This window comes from Aspergillus versicolor (genome assembly GCF_001890125.1).
Source record: "Aspergillus versicolor CBS 583.65 unplaced genomic scaffold ASPVEscaffold_11, whole genome shotgun sequence".
In the NCBI taxonomy this organism is placed as follows: domain Eukaryota; kingdom Fungi; phylum Ascomycota; class Eurotiomycetes; order Eurotiales; family Aspergillaceae; genus Aspergillus; species Aspergillus versicolor.
In genome coordinates this window covers 431,343-452,232 of record NW_024467534.1, presented here as the reverse complement: position 1 = coordinate 452,232, position 20,890 = coordinate 431,343, and the positions used below count along the sequence as shown (strand labels likewise).

Here is a 20,890-nt window from a genome sequence, read left to right as displayed (position 1 = left end):
TACACTATATTATGCAAGAATATCACGCAGTGATTCACTTGCATCTTCAATTAGTCGGATACTCTGCATCACACTCGGTGACACCCCATGTCCCGGCACCCGCATCCACTGCGTCAGGTACTTTCCGAGATGAGGTCCTATCTCTGTCATATTTTCTGGAAGACAACTTTGTAGGGAGCTCTCTCTTGCAGTCGCCAGGGCAATAAGCATGACAGACGCCATCCTATACCAATCAGCAAAGGTGAGTGAATGGGAAGGCGGTAGGCATACGAAAGGGAACAAATCCACGTATCAACCATGATGGTCTGCGGAAACCCATGCAGGTTCTGAGCATGCAGACAGCAAGCCTGGATACACGTTTTACATCCTTCATATACGGCTGGAGATACTGTTTCACCTCGCGTTGTAAGTGAGAGTGCCCAGGTGAGGTACGGTCGGTATATCACGCTTTTACAAGTTAGGTACCGCTGGCGCAGGAAGCCAGCTTCGGTGGACTTTGCTGGTTCACAGTCCTGGGTGAATTGGAAAGGCGGCGGAAGGAGGTCTTTCCATTTCTCTAGCTGGTGGTCGAGCTCTGCGACGACGGACGGGAATTGGTATATATCTGAGGCGACGCCGTTGTTCCGTGCGTAGAGAAGGTCGTGGACTCGGTTGAGAAGGCGGCGCATGGATATGCAGGCGAGGAAGTAAAGAGAGGATTGTTCTTCTGTTGTCGGATTGGTGTGAGTGTGATATTCTCCTGGTAGTGGGATGGACGATTCGATATCGGCGATTCCCGTTTGAGGCAGCGCGGCGAGTTCGGCGAGGTAGTCACTAGCCGGTTAGAGAGGCAGCCTAGATTGAATGCAACTAACCTTTCTAAAATATAACAGGACCAGAATATGCGACGGAGGCACTCGAGATGTTGTGGTTTAGCGTCGGAGGTGGGATATGAGAGTAGTAAGCGGCATTTGACTGCGGCAGCGCTGATGAAAGACCACGCTTGTATAGGCCGTTGCAGGAAGGCGAAGAATAGGCTACAAAGTCAGCTTGTTATGGCAGGCAAGGGGAGTACTTACGCTGTGAAGAAGAGGCATTGTACGGCCTCTGTAGTGCACTCCGCCTGGGCAAGATGAATCTTCCTGAAGGAAAGGTCAAAGTATAAGCCGCTCATAAGCTGCCATCGATGTCGCTGCTCCAGCTCTTCAGCACTCGCCATTGTATCTGAGCCAAGAGAGCGTATCAATTCGCTAGCGCAGCCAAGGGCCATAACGAGCAAGGCCAGACAAGAGGCGATGTCCTCATCTAGACTGTTTGACAGGATCTGGATCTCCACCTCGGTACTCCTGTTCCGGGATAAGGTTGGGTACCAGAAGTTGACATTCTGCTCAAAGCTTCGAAGAATGACATCAATCTCTGATTTACCTACATATGGCAAGGTTGCAGTGGACCGATGCTTGAGCGGGGAGCGCTGGCTTTCCAGGAAAAACACAGAGCCCTGATAGTTCTGGCGCAGCGGGTGGAAGTCTTTGAAATGCGGCCAGGCCAGGATCGACTCGGTCGTTGACGAATGGAATTGCGAGAGTGTCGCATTGGAGATCTGGTCAGGGGATGTGCCAGGACGATGGGAATCCACTGTCGGAGGGGAGAAGAATGCAAGGGGGGACGAAGCTATTCGGGGGTCTACGGGGGTGGTTGGGGCCAGAGCAGTCTGCTATGATACAGTTAGGGCTGCGATTATGGACAGGGAGTCTTACCATATGGGCAGACATCTCACGCAGCAGATTCTCTGAGCGGAGAACCACATCGAGGATCAGATCGGACTTGCTCTTGCTGCGTTCGTCAGTCAAGTCGGGAATAGGCTTGGACCTGGACTAACGGTATTGCTTCAGCGCCGTAGAGACAGTCTTCGCCTGTTGCCGAACAGGTTGCACATGGCTGACGGCCATCGCATCTAGAGATGTTAACTCGGGGCTCTCGGGAGGAATCAACTGCATACCGGACTTTGCGATGGCGGCACGCGTCGCACTGGCTAGTTAGTCTCTATTGCAGTTTCAGATTCAAGACAATTACCGCGTGAGAAGTCCTCTTTCGCTTCCTGGAATCCAGATCTCCATCCATTATTCCAGCAATGCTCACAAGTGAACGATCGCGTGGTCGATGTGAGTTGGACCACACTGAGGTGCTGAGGCAACACACTAATATAACTAACCAATCGCGTGCAGCACTGTTCGTCCATTAAAGCGGGGGATTTCGTTCGATTGACTCGCTTCGGTACCGACATCCCCGAGACGCTTTGACGGCTCTAGCTGGATCAAGAACCGCAGCCCCGTGGGGAAATTGCCTAATCCTGGCTAGCGACGAGCAAGGGGCTTCTTTTTATCCCGTGCCTGCTGCTCATTGGATATCTCTTTTGCCGTTATTGGGTGGCTTCGTGTGTCGGCATAATGCAGAAATATAAGAAGTCCGCGTGCTGGTCAGAGACTGCCAGATTCACTCCAGATCCAACTAGCATACCATCATGGTTGAGGAAAAGAAGACATCCGAACATGGGGAGAGGGAAGAGACCGCGGGGGAGGTGGAGGAAGTCAGGGTTGCTCACGATGCTCTGAACATGAAATACAGCCCCTTTACGCTGTCAATGTTTCGACTTTACCTGTGTCTTATTATCCCATATCTATGCGGCTGTCTCAATGGGTACGATGGCTCATTGATGGGAGGACTGAATGGGATGGACTCATATCTGGCCTTTTTCAACATGTACGCAACCAAATGTCCACCGCTCCTCCATCTCTAACGCGACTAGGAAAACCTCTGGTTCGAGCACTGGCATCGTCTTTGCCATCTACAATATCGGCTCCATCCCCGCTGTCTTTTTTACTGGGCCGGTCAACGACTACTGGGGGCGTCGCATGGGCATGTTCATTGGCGCCTTGATCATCGTTATAGGAACCTGCATCCAAGCGCCGTCTGTCAATAGGGGCATGTTCCTTGCAGGTCGATTCATCTTGGGATTTGGTGTGAGCTTCTGCTGCGTTTCTGCGCCGTGTTATGTCAGTGAGATGGCTCATCCAGCGTGGAGGTATATACCCCCTCTATATAACGTATACCCGCTAACATATTTATAGAGGCACAATTACTGGTTTGTATAACACGACATGGTAGGCACATCTAACACCTATGTGAAATTACGCTGACGTTATAGGTATATTGGGTCTATTCTTGCCAGCTGGGTCGTGTACGGGTGCGCCAAACTCGACAACCCAGACTCGTTTCGCATTCCCATCTGGTGCCAACTCATTTCATCGGCCTTCGTTGTCCTCGGGGTCTGGTTCATTCCAGAGTCACCGCGCTGGCTGATGGCACAGGACCGCAGTGAAGACGCCGCCAAAGTTCTCGCAAAATACCATGGAGACAAGGACCCAGAGCATCCCATCGTCGTGCTGCAACTCAAAGAAATGCAGCAAAGCATCGCCACTGACGCCTCCGACAAGAAGTGGTGGGACTACCGTGAGCTCTATACAGGACACTCCGCCCGTCGCAGACTTATCTGCGTGCTCGGTATGGCCTGCTTTGGACAGATCTCTGGTAACTCGGTCACCTCGTACTATCTGCCTGTGATGCTTGAGAATGTGGGAATAGTTACGGAAAGCCGCAAGCTGCTGCTCAACGGTATATACCCACCTTTGTCATTTATCGGTGCTATAACGGGTGCAAGGATGACCGATACAATCGGACGTCGTCCACTACTCATATACTCTCTGTTGTTCTGCTCTATCGCCTTTGCCATTATGACGGGCACATCAAAGCTGGCCACGGATGATCCTTCGAATACAGCCGCCGCGAACACCACTATCGCGTTCATCTACTTATTCGGGATTATTTTCTCCTTTGGCTGGACACCGCTGCAATCCATGTACATCGCTGAATCCCTGACAACAACAACCCGCGCCAAAGGCACTGCAGTTGGTAACCTTGCGTCCTCGATCAGCGGTGCCGTGATCCAGTACAGCTCGGGTCCGGCATTTGAAAACATCAAGTACTACTTCTATCTGGTCTTTGTATTCTGGGACCTGATTGAGATTGTCATCATGTGGTTCTTCTTCCCTGAGACGAAGGACCGCACGCTCGAGGAGCTGGAGGAGGTCTTTTCTGACCCGAACCCTGTCAAGCGCAGTCTGATTAAGCGTGATGAGACGACGGTTCTGAAGACGATGCATGTTGAGAATGCTGAGACTAAGGAGATACAGGTATAGTACCATGGTAGCTGCAGTGATGCGGTGTTGTATTTAATTACATATCGGTAATGGATTTACATTTATGAACTGCTTTGAATATTATATATTAAAGAACACTTGCTTTGCTGGCTACATACAAATCCGACCGTATAATACACCCACTCCTATGCTTAAACCCTAGCCCTTTGTAATTCCTCGCTCGTCAGCGGAGCCTGACAGCTTATACACCTCGAGGTACTCGTCCCGCTGTCAAGTTCTGGCCACTGGTCTCTTCTCTTGTTGTAGACCGGGCAGGACCGGGTGGACTGCTGCCGGCACGAAACGGCCTCGCTGATGCTGTTGGTGCAGGTGTTGATGACGCACTTTTTCACCGATAGGTAGCACATTGCTGATCAGGTTAGTTTTCCGCGGTGGGCTTTAGGTATCTGCTGACTCACTGTTAGTGCGATGGTGAAGGGGTGATATCTTGGAAGGCTCAGGATGCGACGTTCGTCCAGCAATGTGAAAGCGCAAGAAGCGGGGAATATCTGGTATTTATACAATCTGGATGTCAGCACGATTGATAACGACCCCGCTCGTTGAGCTCCTGACTCTTGGGACTCAGCCCTCGTATCGTGGCGGGCAGTGATTGGAGGCTTCTTCGTTATCGCCAGTCTTGACCATTTATATTATACCCATATATATTGCAGCCTCCCGTGAGAGCTCATCGATTGGCGAGGAATATAGATCCATCATGTGATGACATCGTTAACAGGAAGAAGGGTCTCATTTCCAACGTTGCTAGCGATTCCCTATTCGCAGCATCAGATAAGCTCAAGCATGAGGAAACTTTTCCAGAATATCCCCATATGTTAACGCGAATGGTGTCCATACCGGTCGAAATGCGATTGAGATTCTCTGCATAAAAATACAGCGCATAAAGTACTCCGAGCGCTCAGCTGTGGGGGATTGTCTATGCATGTAGATCTTTGCAGTGGTGGCGCTGATGGTATGATCGGTTCATAAGGGGATTATGGATACGGGGGTTCAATTTAAACATGATTATACGGTGTACATACCGGGCTGTACATTGCTGCCTGGCTAGGAAGCTCGATGGCAGGACAGCACGCTTATGTATGGGCTAAATGCAGGAGTGGCGATCGCCACGCCGTTGATTTTGCATGAAGAACGGATCACTGGCTTAGCTGGTGTCATGAATTGCTTGGGATGGAATTCCTTCTCCAGACTGTATTTATTGCTGGACCGTCACTGGTGCTTTTCCAGGCCTGCTCGTGTTCAGCACAACAACCTTGTCCATCAGCGTTGATCTGTCCCTAACAGCAGCGCCAAGTTAGCCCCCAAAACTGTGATTGCCTGCCTCATTGGCCCAGTGTTTTCTCAGCCTGTCAAGATGCAGATCAGCGCAGAGGCTCAGACGGAATGAGACCCTTTCGAGGAGGCTGTGTGCATGCAGGGCTGTTGGTTTAAACTCAGGCACCGCCCATGTCAGTTTCTCACGCCGTGCGCTGACTTCGCTGGATGGGCCGAGCACGCACTCAATCCACTCGCAATCATGGGGAATCCAAAGTCCCTCGTCCTGTCGCTCACTGCCCCGCAACGCCACGGTAGCCTGGGGGATGATGTCGAGAAGGTACCGCAGCCCAGGGAATCTCGCGCAGGCAGGGTGGAAAAGTGGAAGCGCATGCTATATATGGGCTCGATGACGTCGGCCACAGTCCTGGTGCTCAACCTGGTCATGGTCCTGTGGGCGAGTCTTCGCCATTCCGAGCATGGACAGGGTATTCTGCGTGTGGACAATTGCGACCGTATCAAGCAGCTCAGCACCGGAATACATTTCCTAATCAACTTTCTCAGCACGCTTTTGCTGGCTACTAGTAACTTTGCCATGGTATGACTCCGTGTTCTCTTTATTGTTCAGCATGGTGTTGAGACGACTTCTGCAGCAATGTCTGGCTGCACCGACCAGGAAGGACGTGGATAGGGCCCATGCGCGAAGCAAATGGCTTGATATTGGCGTCCCCAGCGTACGCAATCTGTGGCAGATCCCGAGACTGCGCATGCTCCTCTGGCTTTGTCTTGCTCTGTCGTCTGTGCCTCTGCACCTGTTGTATGTTGCATCTAGCCATGTGGTGATCGCACGCTGATGAAGCAGTTACAACTCCACGGTCTACTCCTCCCTTTCAGTCAACATCCCCCATATCTTCGTGAGCAACTCGAGTTTTCCTTCCTTGACTGCCGACGAAATCACGACCACATACGATGCACAACTTAGAAAGGCGAAGGGTGCAGACGCCCCACTACCGTGGTTTCTGAATCTTCAAGCCGCTCTGAGGCTCCTGCGGATTTCGGGCTCGCTGGAGCGCCTCCCGCCAGAGGAATGTATCTCGGCGTATGCTACCGACTTTATATCCAAATATAACAATTTGATCCTCGTCAGCCCGGAGTTCAACGGATCGGTAGTACCCATCGAATATCTTACTGCCCAGATCCCCCCGAGTCCCATCCAGTATACTGACGTCGCGTATTATTGGATATGCAAGGACGACGCCAATTGGTACGAACCGAGCTATTGTACGGACAGCAAGCTTTCTGAGATTCGCGCGCAGGACGACTGGGTCGTGGAGGGTTACAAGGTGGACTACTGTCTGGCAGAGAAAACGCAAGACAAGTGCCAGCTCGAGTACAACATGCCGCTTGCTATAGTGGTGATTATAGCCAACCTGGCCAAGGCCATCCTGATCTGTCTTGTAGTGTTTCTACTCGAGGATAATCCTCTGCTAACAGTCGGTGATGCTGTGGCTTTCTTCCTGCGGTCTCCTGATGATGCGCAAGACATAAACTGCCTCTTCGAGCGTCCGATGCTGTCTGGCATACGTGGGAGACCTGTCCCTGTCGATAAACCGCAAGCATATATTGCGAAGCCAAAAAGGCGGTGGTCATCCCTTTCTAGGGCTCGCTGGGCTAGCTTTCTCTCAATGTGCGTCACCCATCTCACTTCAATCCACAATAGCTAGCTAAAATTGGTTGCTAGATACATTTTGTCTTTAGCCGTCTCGCTTGCCTTCATAGTGCTAGGGCTAACCAAAATGAAATACTCCGAGAACATTTGGAGCTCTGGCCTGGGAGCCATTCAGTCCAATACAATGGTCTCGAATAACGACTGGCCTGGGGAACTGATTCCCAACGTCCTCATGGCAAACATACCTCAGCTCATATACTCCCTCCTCTACGTCCTGTCTAACGGCATCCTGACAAGCATGGCTCTCGCGGACGAATGGAACTCCTTCTCCCGCCGCAGCAAGGGACTACGCGTGTCAGCATCTCCCAGGGGCCATCAACAGTCGTCGCGCTTTCTATCTCTGCCTTATCGCTACGGAATACCGTTCATTTTCTTTTCAGCATTCCTGCACTGGCTTATCTCCCAGAGTATTTTCCTAGTGCGAGCCAATGCCTATGATGACAAGAATATGAGGGCGTCTGATCACGACGTCATGACACTGGGCTATTCACCGCTCGCAATCGTTATTACAATCTGCGTGGCTGTACTCATGCCAATCGCGTTCTGCTTCATGGGCTGCAGGCGCTTCAAATCAGGGATGCCGGTTGCCGGGAGCTGCAGTCTTGCAATTTCTGCGGCTTGTCATCCGCGGGCTAAGACTGACGATGCCAATGGCAAATTATACGGTATTGAATATCGTCTTCTGCAATGGGGTGCTGAGCCTGGTGTCCCAGGGGATGGAGAGATTGGGCACTGCACGTTCTCGGATGGCCATGTTACCATGCCAGAGGATGGGGTGTTATACCGATGAACTGATATACCTTTGTCCCACGTATCAGAAGCAGCCCCGTCAGCCGGCTTATCCTGCGCACCAACGGGGACTCGGCGGACTGGAGGGTTTCCCCAAGAGGGGAGCTCCGCCCCTATACTTCCGCTGATATACCGCGGGAATCCGTAGATATCCGCCGATAACAACCCCATTAACTGTTCATTTGCCACTGATCTACAACACGAGGCGCTCCGGTGCGTTCCCATTGAATATAGACAGCGCATCTCCGCACAAGGCTCTCGGGTGTGGCATGTATTGATTGGGGCTTACCAAGGCATGTGACCACCTGCTGGGATGACGATGCATCAATGTATGGACGATCGGAAATCTCACCCTCTTCCCCTCCTGCTCGCCCCCAGGAGCGGAGCGGGGATATGTAGCGGAAATATTTATTATCCTCGTCTTCCCAATTGATTTGGTGTTCGTCAATTGCAACACAAGCCGCGCAGAATTCGGTGTTCAAAATGCCCCGACGTCCTACTATCTCCCCGGACGACCTGAAGACGCTTTCATCTCTCGTTGGCGACGACAAGAGCCCAAGCCTTGCCCGGACTATTCGGCTTGCTGTGTCGACTATCAATGACTTGGAAGCTGATCTGCGCAGTGCCGACCAGGCATGTGAACAGCTAACGTCTAAATGGGACGAGCTCTATAACGACGGGCGGGAACTCAAGAGTAATAATGTGGCTCTGCAGAGGGCCATGGGAATGTTGGAGGAGAGGCTGAAGAGGCTAGAGACAAGCAATAATTGTTTAACAGCCGACCATGATGCAAGTGAAAGGCAGCTTGGTGAGCTGCAGGACAAGTACGCCAAGCTGCAGGCAGAGCACAAAGCATTGGAGGCGAGCAATGCGCGAATTCATCTGCAGCTGGGTAAAGCCATTAGGCTTCCTAACGCCAGCTGGGACGACTGCCTAGGTAAGAGAGCTGCCGTATCGAGGCATCCGTATAGTTAAGGAGTGCGGCTGACAACGCTATACACTACAGCGCGTACCGCAGAACTTGCAAATTCCGAGAGGGACCATGCGCCCTGCAACGATCAAATAGTTAGAACACAGGAACAGGCGAACAACAGAATCTCCGCCGCTAAAGAGCAGCGCGACCATGCGAAAGCGGAGACTGCTCTCGTTCAAAAGCAAAAGGCGGATGCAATGAAGCTGTAAGACCTTCACGCTTTGTACATTACTGGCCCCCACTAACCTTTATCTTTCTCATGCAGGATCCAGCAGTTTCACAGAGTGTGGTATGCGTTTGTGGAAGCCTGGAGTGCCTGCCTTCCTCCCAACAGCAAGGTCTGCGGACCAGCCATATACCAGGCGTGGGGGCATCTATGCCGCGAGTTTTGGGCTCCTGGTAGGTTTGAGCCGAAGAGTCTTTCGGAGATCAAAAAGACTCTGCTCCAAGGCAACCGTGCTGTCGCAAACACCACGCTAGACTCGGCTTTGAAGGACATACTGTTCGAGGCCGGCCAACTTCGGAAAGCCATACTCAGCAGCCAGTTTACAGTCCATATCGACCCCGAGGCAACGCAGCTGGATAAGAAGGAATTACACCCGCCATTGCTTGTTGTGTCCACTGAGCACTTTGGGGATGGATGGGAAGGACGTGTCGCTTCCCAGATACCAGCAACCTGGATGTCGCTTCGTGGGGAAAGGTTCCGCTCAAAGGCTGGGCTGTAGCCCTCTCAAATATAGATCATGTAAAAATGTCGTTTCATCTACCAAGGCTTGTCTGCTAGACTGTGGGTCACGGGTGCCTGTCGCTGAAACAGCAATTTATGCAGATGCGCAGGAAATTAAGGAGCGCCAGCGCTTCGATTATATTATCATGACTCGTTATGTGACATATAGACCCGTTTATTATGCAGTCACCCACAGCATTTCGTCGCATCGCCCTCCACTTCAGCAGCCTTGGCCTGTGGTGGCGGCCCCTGCGTCTGGCCCAGAACGACTTTATATTGCCCCCAATCAAAGAACAACTTGCCCAGAAACGCGCCAATGAAAATCGAAATAATCATATACCCGTTGTAATACATCGCGATCAACATGGTGATATACGCGACCGCAAACTGCGCCACGTGCAACACCGCCCGGATGATCTGCTGGATGGGACTGGCGCGGTAGGAGACGACGTTCGCTGTACCGCCGCACACTAAGGGATCGTCGAGCTGGGACATCGCGTGTCGCTGGAACTGCCGCTGCAGACCCTCTTCGTAGTCTTTGCTGACCCGGCGCAGGAATTCGAGGGAGACGCCGAGCAGGGCGACGCCGATGCAGGAGACGGCGAACATGCCCTTGGAGGTGACATGCCAAGAGGAGGCGAGGAAGCATGAGTCGATTGTGTTCCAGTTCCAGAGCATCTATTGAAATTACCTTTTAGTCATGCATCGCGTGTTGGATTGGAGGGTGGTGATGTGGTACCTCGACGGAGCAAGAGTTGTTGGTGGCAGAGCTGCCCATGTCCATGCCCGCCATGCGCGGGAGGAGACTTGGCTGTTCCATGGTAATTGACGGTGCAGGATAGCAGGAGTCTCTGGCAGCGAGAGTGCTCCGTGCTGAGGCCGCTGCATCTCCATTTATCAAGCCGGAACTGCCGTCGTCACTGATTGATCAAGCACATTTGAGCACATTTTGGCCTTGGCGGGCTTGGCAGGGACGGCCTGGCCAATGGGCACCTCCACAATCAGCCCTAATCTGCTCAAGTGTGGACATGATCGTTCTCAGGTTGATGATGCCATGGATGAATGCCGAGAAGGTCCACTGCTGAATGCGAATATAACCTGCCCCTCCTGTCAGTTGCTTTCTGTCTGTCAGTCAACAGCTGCGCCAACGCCATGAAACGACACATCCAGGACTTCAGCCAGGACTCCGAGCTGGAGTACCACTGGGGCTATGCCTCGCGCCAGGTTCCCTGCACCAGCGATGCAGGCGCTTGCGCATACCTCGATGCTGTCTACCATGAGCACGACCTGGGGATGATCTATACTTTTATCCTTTGGGCGGTGATCTGCGGGAGCTTGCTTCTGTGGGTGATTGGACGACATCTCTTCGCTATTGCTCGAGTGGCCGGTGCTTCCAAGGAGCAGGTCTCTGAAGGCTCTCGCCCTCGACAGAGTGGCTGGCACCGGTTGGTCACTTCAATAAAGGCGTTGAGTCGACGACACCTTCTTCCAGAGAGCGTGACAGCTGTCTTTGGGCATACGACCCGCCTGCAGATCCTGATCCTCGCCATCTTGGTAGGATACCTGACTGTCTTCACCTTCGTGGGAATCACATACAAAGTGTGGTACAGTCCCGTCGAAGGCTCGCCCGGTGTATATAACACCAGAACCGGCCTTGGACCCTGGTCGGACCGCATCGGCATTCTTGCCTTTGCATTGACTCCTTTATCGGTCCTTCTGTCAAGCCGTGAATCTCTCTTGTCCATGATCACCGGCGTCCCCTACCACCACTTCATGTTCCTGCACCGCTGGACCGGCTATATCATCTACATCCAATCTGCCCTCCACACGATCGGCTGGACCATCATCGAGGGCAAGCTGTACCAGCCCCAGCCCTCCGCCTGGAACGAATGGGTTGCCCAGACGTACGTCATCTGGGGCATCGTCGCCATGATCCTGCTCTCGGTGATGGTCGCCGGCAGCACAAAATGGGGCATTCGCCTGACAGGATACGAGTTCTTCCGCAAGTCCCACTACGTCCTGGCCATGGTCTACATTGGCGCCTGCTGGGGCCACTGGCAGCAGCTATACTGCTGGATGATCGCCTCGCTCATCGTGTGGTTCCTCGACCGCGGCATCCGCCTCGTCCGCACCTTCACCCTGCACCACTTCAACACCCCCAACACCTCGCACTCCTTCGGCATGCACGTCCCCAACGCCCAAATGACGCTCTTCCAGCGCGCCCACGACGGCGACATCATCCGCCTCGACTTCGAACACAACCACGACGAGTGGAAAATCGGCCAGCACTTCTTCCTCTGCTTCCCGGATCTGAGTCTCTGGCAAAGCCACCCAATGACCCCATGCAGCCTGCCCGGACAGAGCCAAACCGGCCAAAAACATACATACATCATCCGCAGCCGCAAAGGCATCACCAAGCAACTCGCACACCTCGCACAATCACAATCCACTCCCTCCCCAAATACCTCCGTCCTCCTCTCCGGCCCCTACGGCCAATCAATCCTCTCCAGTGACTTCTACGCCCAGGACGATATCAACGTCTTCTGTGTCGCGGGCGGCACGGGCGTGACCTTTGTCCTCCCCGCCCTGCTTGCTCTAACGCAATCCCGAAAGTCCCAGCGAAGAGGTCTTCTCGAGTTCGTCTGGGTGGTTCGCCGCAGGGACGATCTGAAATGGATCGAGCCGGAGCTGAATACGCTTAAAGAGGCTGCAGCGTCCATGGCGAATTTCCGGATTAGAATCTTTGTTACGCGCGGGACGCATGATAAAGAGGCTACCGGAAATACAACCTCAGCCTTGACAACATCAGAAGTCAAAGAGTCAAAAGAGGTTATCATCGAGCAATCCTCATCAAGATCCTCCTCTCCACCCCGGATCACAAAACAAGATACATTCGCCATCCATGAACCGTCCTCTGCGGCGTCGCTGTCAAGCGGGAACACGCAGCATCCTCCGCTCGGGACACAGCTTGCTGAGTTTGTGGATCGCACTGTTAGTGGTCCGACCCGGGTTATTGCCAGTGGGCCGTTGTCTATGGTGAAGGATCTGCGCAGTGCTGTTGCGCAGTGTAATCAGCCTGGTGCGGTGTGGAAGGGCGAGGAGAGGTTTGATGTGCAGCTTGTGCATGATGATCGGTTGGAGTATTGAGCTGGGCTTGATGATTCCGTTGTATGAAATACCCTGTATATATGAAGAATTGAAAACATCTTAAACTATTAAAGCTTCTTTCTACTGAGGGGTTGATGTAGTACGTTTCGGAGGCAGCAAGTTGATGTCTACATTGATGTGCTGAAGCTTGGATAAACCGCAGAGTAATCTCGTATGAATTCATGCAATAGTAGATCCCTCGTATTCGCTTACCAAGCCATTATAGGCCGCTAAGGATCATCAACCCACTTGCAAGTCTGTCTGCCGAGATACCATTTAATCCACCTTCATTTTGGTGCAAGTCGGGAATGTCTCTGCTGCATTTGCCAACGGAATTACTGCTGTTGTTAGCGACATTCCTACAGGCAGAGAGAGATATCAACGCACTCTGTCTAGCCAACTCCCGCATCTACAGTATCCTAAATCCATACTTATACCAGCGAAACTCGCAGAATTCCAACTCCTCGGCACTCCTCTGGGCAGCTCGTCATGGGAACGTCGCAACAGTCCGAAAGGCCATCCAAGCAGGCGCAAGCCTAGACGCCACCGATACGCTGGAGAGCACAGAATCACGTAGGTTTGAAACGAGGGCAACGGCGTTCTCGCGGGCCGCGGAGTTTGGACATTGCGCTGTACTTGAACTGTTGCTTGCGACTGGGCCGGATGTCGATGTCGAGGCGAGGGACAGCTTTATGTCCACACCTCTAATCCTGGCTGCGGAGTCCGGGCATCTGGCTGTAGTTCAGATGCTGCTTGATACTGGCCGGGTAGATCTAGAGGCTAAGGACCATCTGGGTTTGACGCCATTTGCGAACGCGGCATCGGCGGGGCATGAAGGAGTGATTAAATTCCTACTTGAGACTGGGCGCGTGGATCCGGAGTCGAAGGATGAACTGGGATACACGCCAATCACTCATGCTGCAGATGCTGGCCATGAGAAGGTGGTGAAGTTGTTGATTGATGCTGGGGTGGACGTGGATGTTAGAACCTACTACGGATTCACTCCATTGACTATGGCTGCATGGGAGGGCCACGCGGGGGTGGTGAAGCTATTGCTTGAGACTGGTCGGGTGGATGTGAATGCAATGAACTTTGAGCGACGGACACCATTGTATCGTGCTGCGGAAGGTGGGCATGAGGCTGTGGTGCGGTTGTTGCTTCGGACGGGCCTGGTGGATTTGGGATTGAGGGATTGCGAGGGCCAGAACGTATTGTGGCCTGCCAGTCAGGAAGGACATGTGGGAGTTGTGCAGCTGCTACTCGAGACTGGGATACGTCTATAGTATGATAGCATTTCTCTCCTGGTAGACGCCAACAATATCAAGAGCTGGAAGGTGTTGCATTAGGCGGCTGCAAGTGTGTGTAACTGATGGCCAATCAGATATGGTTATTAACCGATTTACGGGTCCATTTAGAATTTCCACCTCATTCCTGGTCAATTCCACGTCCTGCACGTATCGAGCGTCAGCATATTTACGACTGTGTACTGTCTATTATGACTTTTTCCAATTGTAGGTTCCTGAGTAGTATATGATGGTGGTGTACGGGTAAATCTAAATTTGCCTTTTTGCATGTTTTATACAATACATTGCGGCGAGGAGGGAAATGACCTGTTCGTTGAACTATTCACGACGCCTCGGAACATTATATATATTTACACACGAGCAACAACCAACAAAATATTCAAGGTTATAAACACCACCAAAGGTCGACAGTAGAACTAGAAAACGACCCAAGTGAATGCCCCGCGTTTTGATCATTATTGGCCATTACAGCTCTGACGTGGCACCACACAGTTTAAGCGAGCTGCAAGGCTGAGGCTGAGGGTGATCGGGCCCCTTAATTACAAGTCGCAAGGGGATTCTCAACGGAAACTTGATCTTATTGCTAAGTTATTACACGCGTTAACCTACCAGCACTTGATGCGTACGTAGGTGGACACCATGGCGACGAATTGTCTCCATCAGGACTATACAGTGGCTTGGCTTTGTGCCTTGCCCTGCGAGATGGCTGGCGCAGAAGCCATGCTGGACGAGAAGCACTCTGACCTACCAACTGCGACAGAAGATGATAACACCTACATCTTGGGTAGGGTGTACAGCCATAACGTTGTGATTGCGTGCTGCCGATCCGGGGTTTATGGCACGACGTCGGCATCGACATGTGCCATACAACTGCAAGCAACGTTCAGGTCGATCCGGTTCTTTCTACTCGTCGGTATTGGAGGAGGAGCCCCCACTGACAAGGCCGATATTCGACTCGGCGATGTGGTGGTAAGCAAGCCGACAAGGGAATTTGGAGGGGTGGTGCAGTACGATTATGGCAAGACGATGAGCCGTGGTCGCTCTGTGCGTACTGGACTACTGAACAAACCTCGATCAGTGCTACTCACTGCACTGGCACGGCTGGAGGCAGCACATAAACAAGCACCTAGCAAAATACCTGCTCTGTTAGCAGAGATGGTGGAGAGAAACCCCGGAATGGGGGAGAAGTTCACATACCAGGGTAAAGGCCAGGATTTCCTGTTTGATTCGGAATATGACCACGATGCCGAGAGTGATACGTGCGATGACTGTGACACGGCAAGGCAAGTGATTCGACCTGATCGACTGAATTCCGACCCTGTTGTCCACTACGGGCTCATTGCATCTGGCAATCAAGTAATAAAGCATGCTCCCACAAGAGACAAGTTGGCCCGAGAGCTCGGCATCCTTTGCTTCGAAATGGAGGCCGCGGGTGTAATGGACGATTTTCAATGCCTGGTGGTTCGCGGAATTTGCGACTATTCGGACTCGCATAAGAACAAGCAGTGGCAGGAGTATGCGGCAGCAACGGCCGCTGCGTTTGCAAAAGAGCTTCTTTCTGTGATCCACGCAGTCCATATGGTGGATACACCGCCAGCAGGTAAGTTAGATGCGATCTACTACTGGCAGCATGTGTAACAGTTATCAGTATCGCGATATCGTGGAAGTGCACCTTATGGGCGTGAGCGAGCCACCACGGATATGATATCGCGTGGAAGGGGTGAGTTCTCCGCAAAGTCTCATAGGAGGAAGCGTAGGCTGATTGTTATAGATATTGGAGGCCTTGCAGATTTGCTGCCGCGGATTTCGGACTATGATGAGAAAAATGTCCACAGAAGGCTTCTGCAAAAACGCCTCGTTGGCACCACGCAATGGTTTCTTGATCATCCAAATTTCAAGGCCTGGTTTACAGACAGAACCATATCCAGTTTATGGTGCTCAGGAAAGAGTAAGTGCTCTGGCAAGGTGTAAAACACCGTGCTGACTGTGGGACCTTCCCAGTTGGCTCCGGCAAGACAATGATAGCGTTAGTTCCTTCCGATAGCCTGCCCTGTTCGTCAGCTAACACCCAGAAGGACTACTGCCATAGAGGCTGCGCTGTATCGCAGTGCTGAGGATCGATCACCGACTGCCTTCTTCTACTGCGAGAGTGAGCGTCCTGGAACATTGGCTGACACATATATTCTGTCCAGCCTCATAAAACAACTGTGCGGATTCTTGCATCTAAACGACATACAGCTTCCGGAACCCATTTTTACAGAAATCCGTAAATTCTTTGGCCCTGAGCGGATTCAACCAGACTGGAGTGACCTAACGCACATCTTTGCTTTGTTGTCTGACCTCGTGGCAGACTCCATCTATATTATTGACGGACTAGATGCTGTGGACCAACAATGTAGCAAATCCTTGTTGGGGCTTTTCCACTCGGTATTCAGAAAGTCTAGAAGCTCAAATAGACGACACCTTCTACTATTCAGTCGGGACCAGGTTCCTGGATACATAAATATCGCCACGTTCATACCTGGGATTCATCATATTTCGACATATGCTAATGTCATGCGAGACATCGAGTTATATATCGAGACAAGCATTGCAGATAAGAGCTTGCACAGAAGACTTACCGATAACGCCGAACTATTGGGGCAAGTCAAGGAGACACTGCTCGCCGAGTCATCCGATATGTATGTACCCTACCTCGGCTACGTAAAATGCCAATCGCAAACTGACCTTCTTTAGGTTTTTGTGGGTGTACCTCCAACTGGAAATCCTTTGGGATACGTGCCATACAGATGCTGAAATTCGCACAGCACTGGCGCAACTACCGAAAGGACTGGAAGAGGTATACAGTCGGTGTATCGACAGGATAACTCTGCGCCACAGCTTTGCCCCCAGGGTGCTGAAGTGGGTTAGCTTTGCAATCCGCCCGCTCCACATTGACGAGTTGAGAGAGGCCGTCTCATTTGGTCTGAATGATACTGAGTGGAATGAAGAGGGAATGCCACAGCGAGATGTGTTGGTTGCTTGCTGCGCAAACCTTGTCATTGTGGATCATACTGATGACTGTGTGAGATTCGCACACTCCTCTGTGAAGGACTATTTGCAGATGCATCTTGCGAAAAAGAATCAATGGAATCGTGACTTGGGTTACCCAACGACAGAGAAAGGCGATCTCGAATGCGGAGAATTATGCATTACATATCTGTCGTTCTCAGATTTCAATCTTCAACTCATCAAGAGGTCAATGGAACAGGTAGCACTTCCTGTACCATCCCCTGCTTCCTTAGCACAGCAAGCCCTGTTTGGGCATTCTAGCACCGGCCGCTTTCTGTCGCGACTTTGGCCTCGGAGCCGAAAGATTCCCATATCACTCAATGTGGTGCGCCCCCCGTCGCCGCCTAATCTGACACGATACAGGTTTTTCAATTATGCTGCGAATCACTGGCCGTCACATACAAAGAATATAACACCCGAGTCCCCTTCTTGGACCAGGTTTGGCGCTCTTGCGACTAGCTTTAGTGATACCTGGGACTTCCACCCTTGGGCTTCTGGTGACCGGTCAGCTCACTCGCGTTTACATGGGCTATTCGGCTGGGCAGTGAAAGAGAAACATGAACCCCTGCTCATACTTGCAATGGTCGCCGGGAAGTCCTTGCAGCGGGTCTGTGATCTTCCGCTGGTCGGGGAATCTCTCCCCGCGCTCCATGTTGCATGTAAACTCGGGCATGTGAGAATCACGCAGATGCTCCTCGACATCTGCACGGTCAACCTTCCAGATGTGCAGGGATACACGGCTCTACATTATGCCGCCAACGGAGGGCATGCTGAAATCTGTCGACTGCTCCTGGAAAGAGACGCGACAATCGTGAATGCGGGATCGAGGTCATCCCGCACGCCACTGTTCCTGGCAGCCGGAAGTGGGCATGTGGAGGTGGTTGCCATTCTCATAGACAGAGGAGCAGATCTTTTGTTGGGGGGCTTTCCAGAGATTGGGTACGAAGGCTCTTTGCGGTGGCCGATTCACGAGTCCGCAAGCTCGGGGCATCTTGCTGTTGTTAACCTTCTGATTCAACAAGGATTCATAGTGGACTGGCCGGATACATCTAGTCGAACAGCTCTTTCGTTGGCAGCAGGAAATGGGCACGAGGCAGTGACAAAGCTACTCCTTGATAGCGGTGCCGATGTAGAGTATTGCGACAGACAAGGGCGTACGCCGTTGTCATACGCCGCACAGAGTGGACATGCATCAATAGTAGCCCTATTACTTGATCGTGGTGCTAACCTGGAAACCACGATTCGAAATGGTCTAACACCGTTATTATGGGCCGTGGACGGGGGGCATCAAGAAGTGGTGAATCTGCTCCTCGTCAAGGGTGCGGACATAGAGGCCAGGGATCCGGAAGATGCAACGCCATTATGTTACGCTGCTAGACAGGGAAACACCAACTTGGTAGAGCTACTGCTTGACCGGGGTGCTAAGATGGACGGTGTTGGCCATGGTGCAAAAACCCCTCTATCATACGCTATGGGAGTCCGTCACGAGGGGGTCGTTGCGATATTGCGCGAAAGGGGCGCATATTATGCCGCACTCAGTGATGATGGTGGGGGAATGTACTGATTGAGAAGCGATATCCGGAACTGTTCTATCAGCCTAAGATGATCATTGCCGATCTCTGCCTGAGCATGGGCTGTGCATGGTTTTTGGTCCAGCGGCGTGGCGTCTCATTACTTATAAATATAATATCCATTCATAACTGATTTGTTTGAAACCCGTAAATCATAGCATTGTTTTTGTTCGAGGTGTTATTGACAGATGCAAAGCAAAGTAAATGCTCACAGCGCGATCTCCTCCTTGCGCCGTCTGATGGCAATCTTCGCCATGTAATCGGCATTAGCACCCAGCCCAGACCGTCTCACACTCGGCTTAGCAGCCCCAGGCGCCACTTGGAAGTCATACTTCAGCAGGATATGTGCAAGAGCGATCTTCACCTCATTCGCCGCAAAGAAACGGCCTGGACAGGCATGGTTGCCGTATCCGAATCCGAGATGTTCGGGCGAGGGAGATACCAGCTGGGCAGATGTTTCCTGGCCGGGGGTTTCGCGTAGTTTCAGGAATCGATAGGGGTCGAAGGTCTCGGGGTCGGGATACACGCTTGGGTCTTGCATTCTGTCGCCGGATACGAGGGTGGTTGTTCCCTTGGGCAGGAATGTTCCGTCGGAGAGCGTGATGTCTTGTGTGACGAGTCGTCTCATGGAAGCTGTAGTATTCCCAGGTTAGCTCTGATAAGTGGGAAAGAGACGATGACTTACCAATAGCAATGGGCTTCAGCCGTTGGCTTTCTTTCAGGACACTGTCCATGAGTTTCAATTTATATAAAGTCTGCTTTTTCCATCCATCTTCACTGACGACTGCAATGAGTTCGTCGCGGAGGGCTTGAACGAGGTCCTCTTTACCGCACAGATCATAGATGGCTTGCGTCAACATATCAGAAGTCGTATGGATCGCAGCGAGGGAGAACGACATTTGCGCGACAGCAGGGTCATACGGACGACCCTTTGCAACATCATCCATCCACTGCATGGCATCGTTGAAGCGTTCCGTAGTTTCAGAATCCTTCGCCTCTCGTCGCTCTTCCAACACCGGCTTTATAATATCTCTTGCTTCATCGAGTTCGCGTCGAACCTTGCGGCAGGAAGGTAGGAAGCGGGCTACCAGGGGGCGTATCAACTCAGGCCATTGTCTCAGATCCTGTGCAGCGAGAAAGGCGTCGACGGTATAGCTAACGGTGATGCGAAGCCACTCTGGGTTACGGCAGATTTGGTCGCCGAGGAAAACCCTGGATGACAGCTGTGCGACGATTTTAAGGATGCTTGACTTCAGGACCATGTCGTGCCATTCTGCAGACGTTACTACCCTGTACTTTCAGTGAGCTCCAGTGGGTAACTCACCATTGTTGTCTGTCCATTCCTTCTCGAATGCGATGGACGCCTCCGCGGAAAGAGGCGCTGTAATACCTCCTATGAAGAACAATAAGCCAAGCCCGGCTTCATTAGATGTTCCACTTACCCAGTGACTGCGTAAGCTTCGTCCGAACGGCCGTTTGGACTAGCTCGTCACTTCGCGTCCCTGTTTTGAACGGCTCAAAGCCGCGGATATGGGCGTGGAAGTCCCTCGCGATAGGGCCGTTAAAGTCCAGCGCAGGATGACTTCGGATTTCTTTAGCGTATTTCGGCGCAAGCACAATAGTTGGTCCATTATCAGAGATGAGGCGGAAGACATCAGCCTGTGGTGGTTAGGCGGAGGGAATCTTGGAACAAAGTGATGGTGGTTATGTACCTTGCGCAGTCCATCTTTGATCATCTGCGGGGCATCGCTCAAATACCGTTTCTTGCTGGCACTGTCGGAGAACTCAAACGCTTTTCTCCCATTGATCAGCGGCAGCTGTTGCCCTTTGGGTGCGGCGACGATGTATAGCACTACCGGCAGCAGGAGCACGGCGAGGATTTCGACCGTGTCCAAGCCGGACAGGGATGAGAGTATGGCGGATACCATGATTGATGTAGATGATACTCCCCGTGCAAGGAATAGCAGCATGCGAAAGGGAGGAGCTTTATAGGAGGTGTCCCTCCATAATGCAAGCACAGTGATTTGTGCACCCGAGAATACGAAATACGCGGAATACGCATTTACCCTTTCCAAGTGTTGAAGCTTGTCGA

At 52.0% G+C, this 20,890-nt stretch overlaps 8 protein-coding genes across 8 annotated transcripts; 5 read left to right on the top strand and 3 right to left on the bottom strand.

Annotated features, from left to right (window-relative positions):
• Window positions 1–9: 9 nt before the first annotated feature.
• ASPVEDRAFT_875787 (Zn(II)2Cys6 transcription factor) lies at window positions 10–2,100 on the bottom strand (the record flags this gene model as incomplete). The annotated part of the gene is made up of 8 exons (XM_040818094.1): window positions 10–223; window positions 271–813; window positions 855–1,016; window positions 1,059–1,650; window positions 1,703–1,812; window positions 1,859–1,933; window positions 1,979–2,007; window positions 2,053–2,100. 8 exons carry the CDS (start codon window positions 2,098–2,100, stop codon window positions 10–12), a joined length of 1,773 nt encoding a protein of 590 aa, XP_040672391.1.
• A 329-nt stretch (window positions 2,101–2,429) lies between these two features.
• On the top strand, window positions 2,430–4,527 carry ASPVEDRAFT_45977 (sugar porter family MFS transporter). The gene is made up of 4 exons (XM_040813438.1): window positions 2,430–2,739; window positions 2,786–3,061; window positions 3,108–3,140; window positions 3,185–4,527. Exons 1-4 carry the CDS (start codon window positions 2,501–2,503, stop codon window positions 4,233–4,235), a joined length of 1,599 nt encoding a protein of 532 aa, XP_040672390.1. The 5' UTR covers window positions 2,430–2,500; the 3' UTR covers window positions 4,236–4,527.
• A 1,380-nt stretch (window positions 4,528–5,907) lies between these two features.
• On the top strand, window positions 5,908–8,026 carry ASPVEDRAFT_56208 (uncharacterized protein; the record flags this gene model as incomplete). The annotated part of the gene is made up of 4 exons (XM_040815175.1): window positions 5,908–6,105; window positions 6,161–6,324; window positions 6,370–7,194; window positions 7,249–8,026. 4 exons carry the CDS (start codon window positions 5,908–5,910, stop codon window positions 8,024–8,026), a joined length of 1,965 nt encoding a protein of 654 aa, XP_040672389.1.
• Window positions 8,027–8,267: 241 nt separating this feature from the next.
• ASPVEDRAFT_330552 (uncharacterized protein) lies at window positions 8,268–9,817 on the top strand. Its single transcript, XM_040810682.1, has 3 exons — window positions 8,268–8,962; window positions 9,032–9,203; window positions 9,264–9,817. Exons 1-3 carry the CDS (start codon window positions 8,509–8,511, stop codon window positions 9,721–9,723), a joined length of 1,086 nt encoding a protein of 361 aa, XP_040672388.1. The 5' UTR covers window positions 8,268–8,508; the 3' UTR covers window positions 9,724–9,817.
• A 94-nt stretch (window positions 9,818–9,911) lies between these two features.
• Window positions 9,912–10,545, bottom strand: ASPVEDRAFT_200665 (copper transporter family protein; the record flags this gene model as incomplete). Its single annotated transcript, XM_040809324.1, has 2 exons — window positions 9,912–10,403; window positions 10,465–10,545. The coding sequence occupies 2 exons, from the start codon at window positions 10,543–10,545 to the stop codon at window positions 9,912–9,914; spliced, it is 573 nt and encodes a 190-aa protein (XP_040672387.1).
• Window positions 10,546–10,669: 124 nt separating this feature from the next.
• Window positions 10,670–12,906, top strand: ASPVEDRAFT_45971 (ferric reductase family protein). The gene has a single exon (XM_040813437.1). It carries the CDS (start codon window positions 10,788–10,790, stop codon window positions 12,870–12,872), a length of 2,085 nt encoding a protein of 694 aa, XP_040672386.1. The 5' UTR covers window positions 10,670–10,787; the 3' UTR covers window positions 12,873–12,906.
• A 1,675-nt stretch (window positions 12,907–14,581) lies between these two features.
• Window positions 14,582–16,459, top strand: ASPVEDRAFT_330506 (uncharacterized protein). The gene is made up of 4 exons (XM_040810681.1): window positions 14,582–15,776; window positions 15,825–15,896; window positions 15,948–16,202; window positions 16,252–16,459. The coding sequence occupies exons 1-3, from the start codon at window positions 14,816–14,818 to the stop codon at window positions 16,145–16,147; spliced, it is 1,233 nt and encodes a 410-aa protein (XP_040672385.1). The 5' UTR covers window positions 14,582–14,815; the 3' UTR covers window positions 16,148–16,202; window positions 16,252–16,459.
• A 2,547-nt stretch (window positions 16,460–19,006) lies between these two features.
• On the bottom strand, window positions 19,007–20,726 carry ASPVEDRAFT_32911 (cytochrome P450; the record flags this gene model as incomplete). The annotated part of the gene is made up of 5 exons (XM_040810663.1): window positions 19,007–19,431; window positions 19,484–20,083; window positions 20,123–20,191; window positions 20,241–20,457; window positions 20,511–20,726. 5 exons carry the CDS (start codon window positions 20,724–20,726, stop codon window positions 19,007–19,009), a joined length of 1,527 nt encoding a protein of 508 aa, XP_040672384.1.
• Between the last annotated feature and the right edge of the window lie 164 nt (window positions 20,727–20,890).

Bases quoted from the DNA above. Each gene is read 5' to 3' on its own strand.
- ASPVEDRAFT_45977 (XM_040813438.1), top strand. From the start codon at position 2,501: ATGGTTGAGGAAAAGAAGACATCCGAACATGGGGAGAGGGAAGAGACC. The intron at 2,740-2,785 runs GTACGCAACCAA...TAACGCGACTAG, and splicing joins TATCTGGCCTTTTTCAACAT to GAAAACCTCTGGTTCGAGCA. The intron at 3,062-3,107 runs GTATATACCCCC...ACATATTTATAG, and splicing joins ATGGCTCATCCAGCGTGGAG to AGGCACAATTACTGGTTTGT.
- ASPVEDRAFT_330552 (XM_040810682.1), top strand. From the start codon at position 8,509: ATGCCCCGACGTCCTACTATCTCCCCGGACGACCTGAAGACGCTTTCA. The intron at 8,963-9,031 runs GTAAGAGAGCTG...TATACACTACAG, and splicing joins CAGCTGGGACGACTGCCTAG to CGCGTACCGCAGAACTTGCA. The intron at 9,204-9,263 runs GTAAGACCTTCA...TTTCTCATGCAG, and splicing joins AAGGCGGATGCAATGAAGCT to GATCCAGCAGTTTCACAGAG.
- ASPVEDRAFT_45971 (XM_040813437.1), top strand. From the start codon at position 10,788: ATGCCGAGAAGGTCCACTGCTGAATGCGAATATAACCTGCCCCTCCTG.
- ASPVEDRAFT_330506 (XM_040810681.1), top strand. From the start codon at position 14,816: ATGGCGACGAATTGTCTCCATCAGGACTATACAGTGGCTTGGCTTTGT. The intron at 15,777-15,824 runs GTAAGTTAGATG...AACAGTTATCAG, and splicing joins GGTGGATACACCGCCAGCAG to TATCGCGATATCGTGGAAGT. The intron at 15,897-15,947 runs GTGAGTTCTCCG...TGATTGTTATAG, and splicing joins TATGATATCGCGTGGAAGGG to ATATTGGAGGCCTTGCAGAT.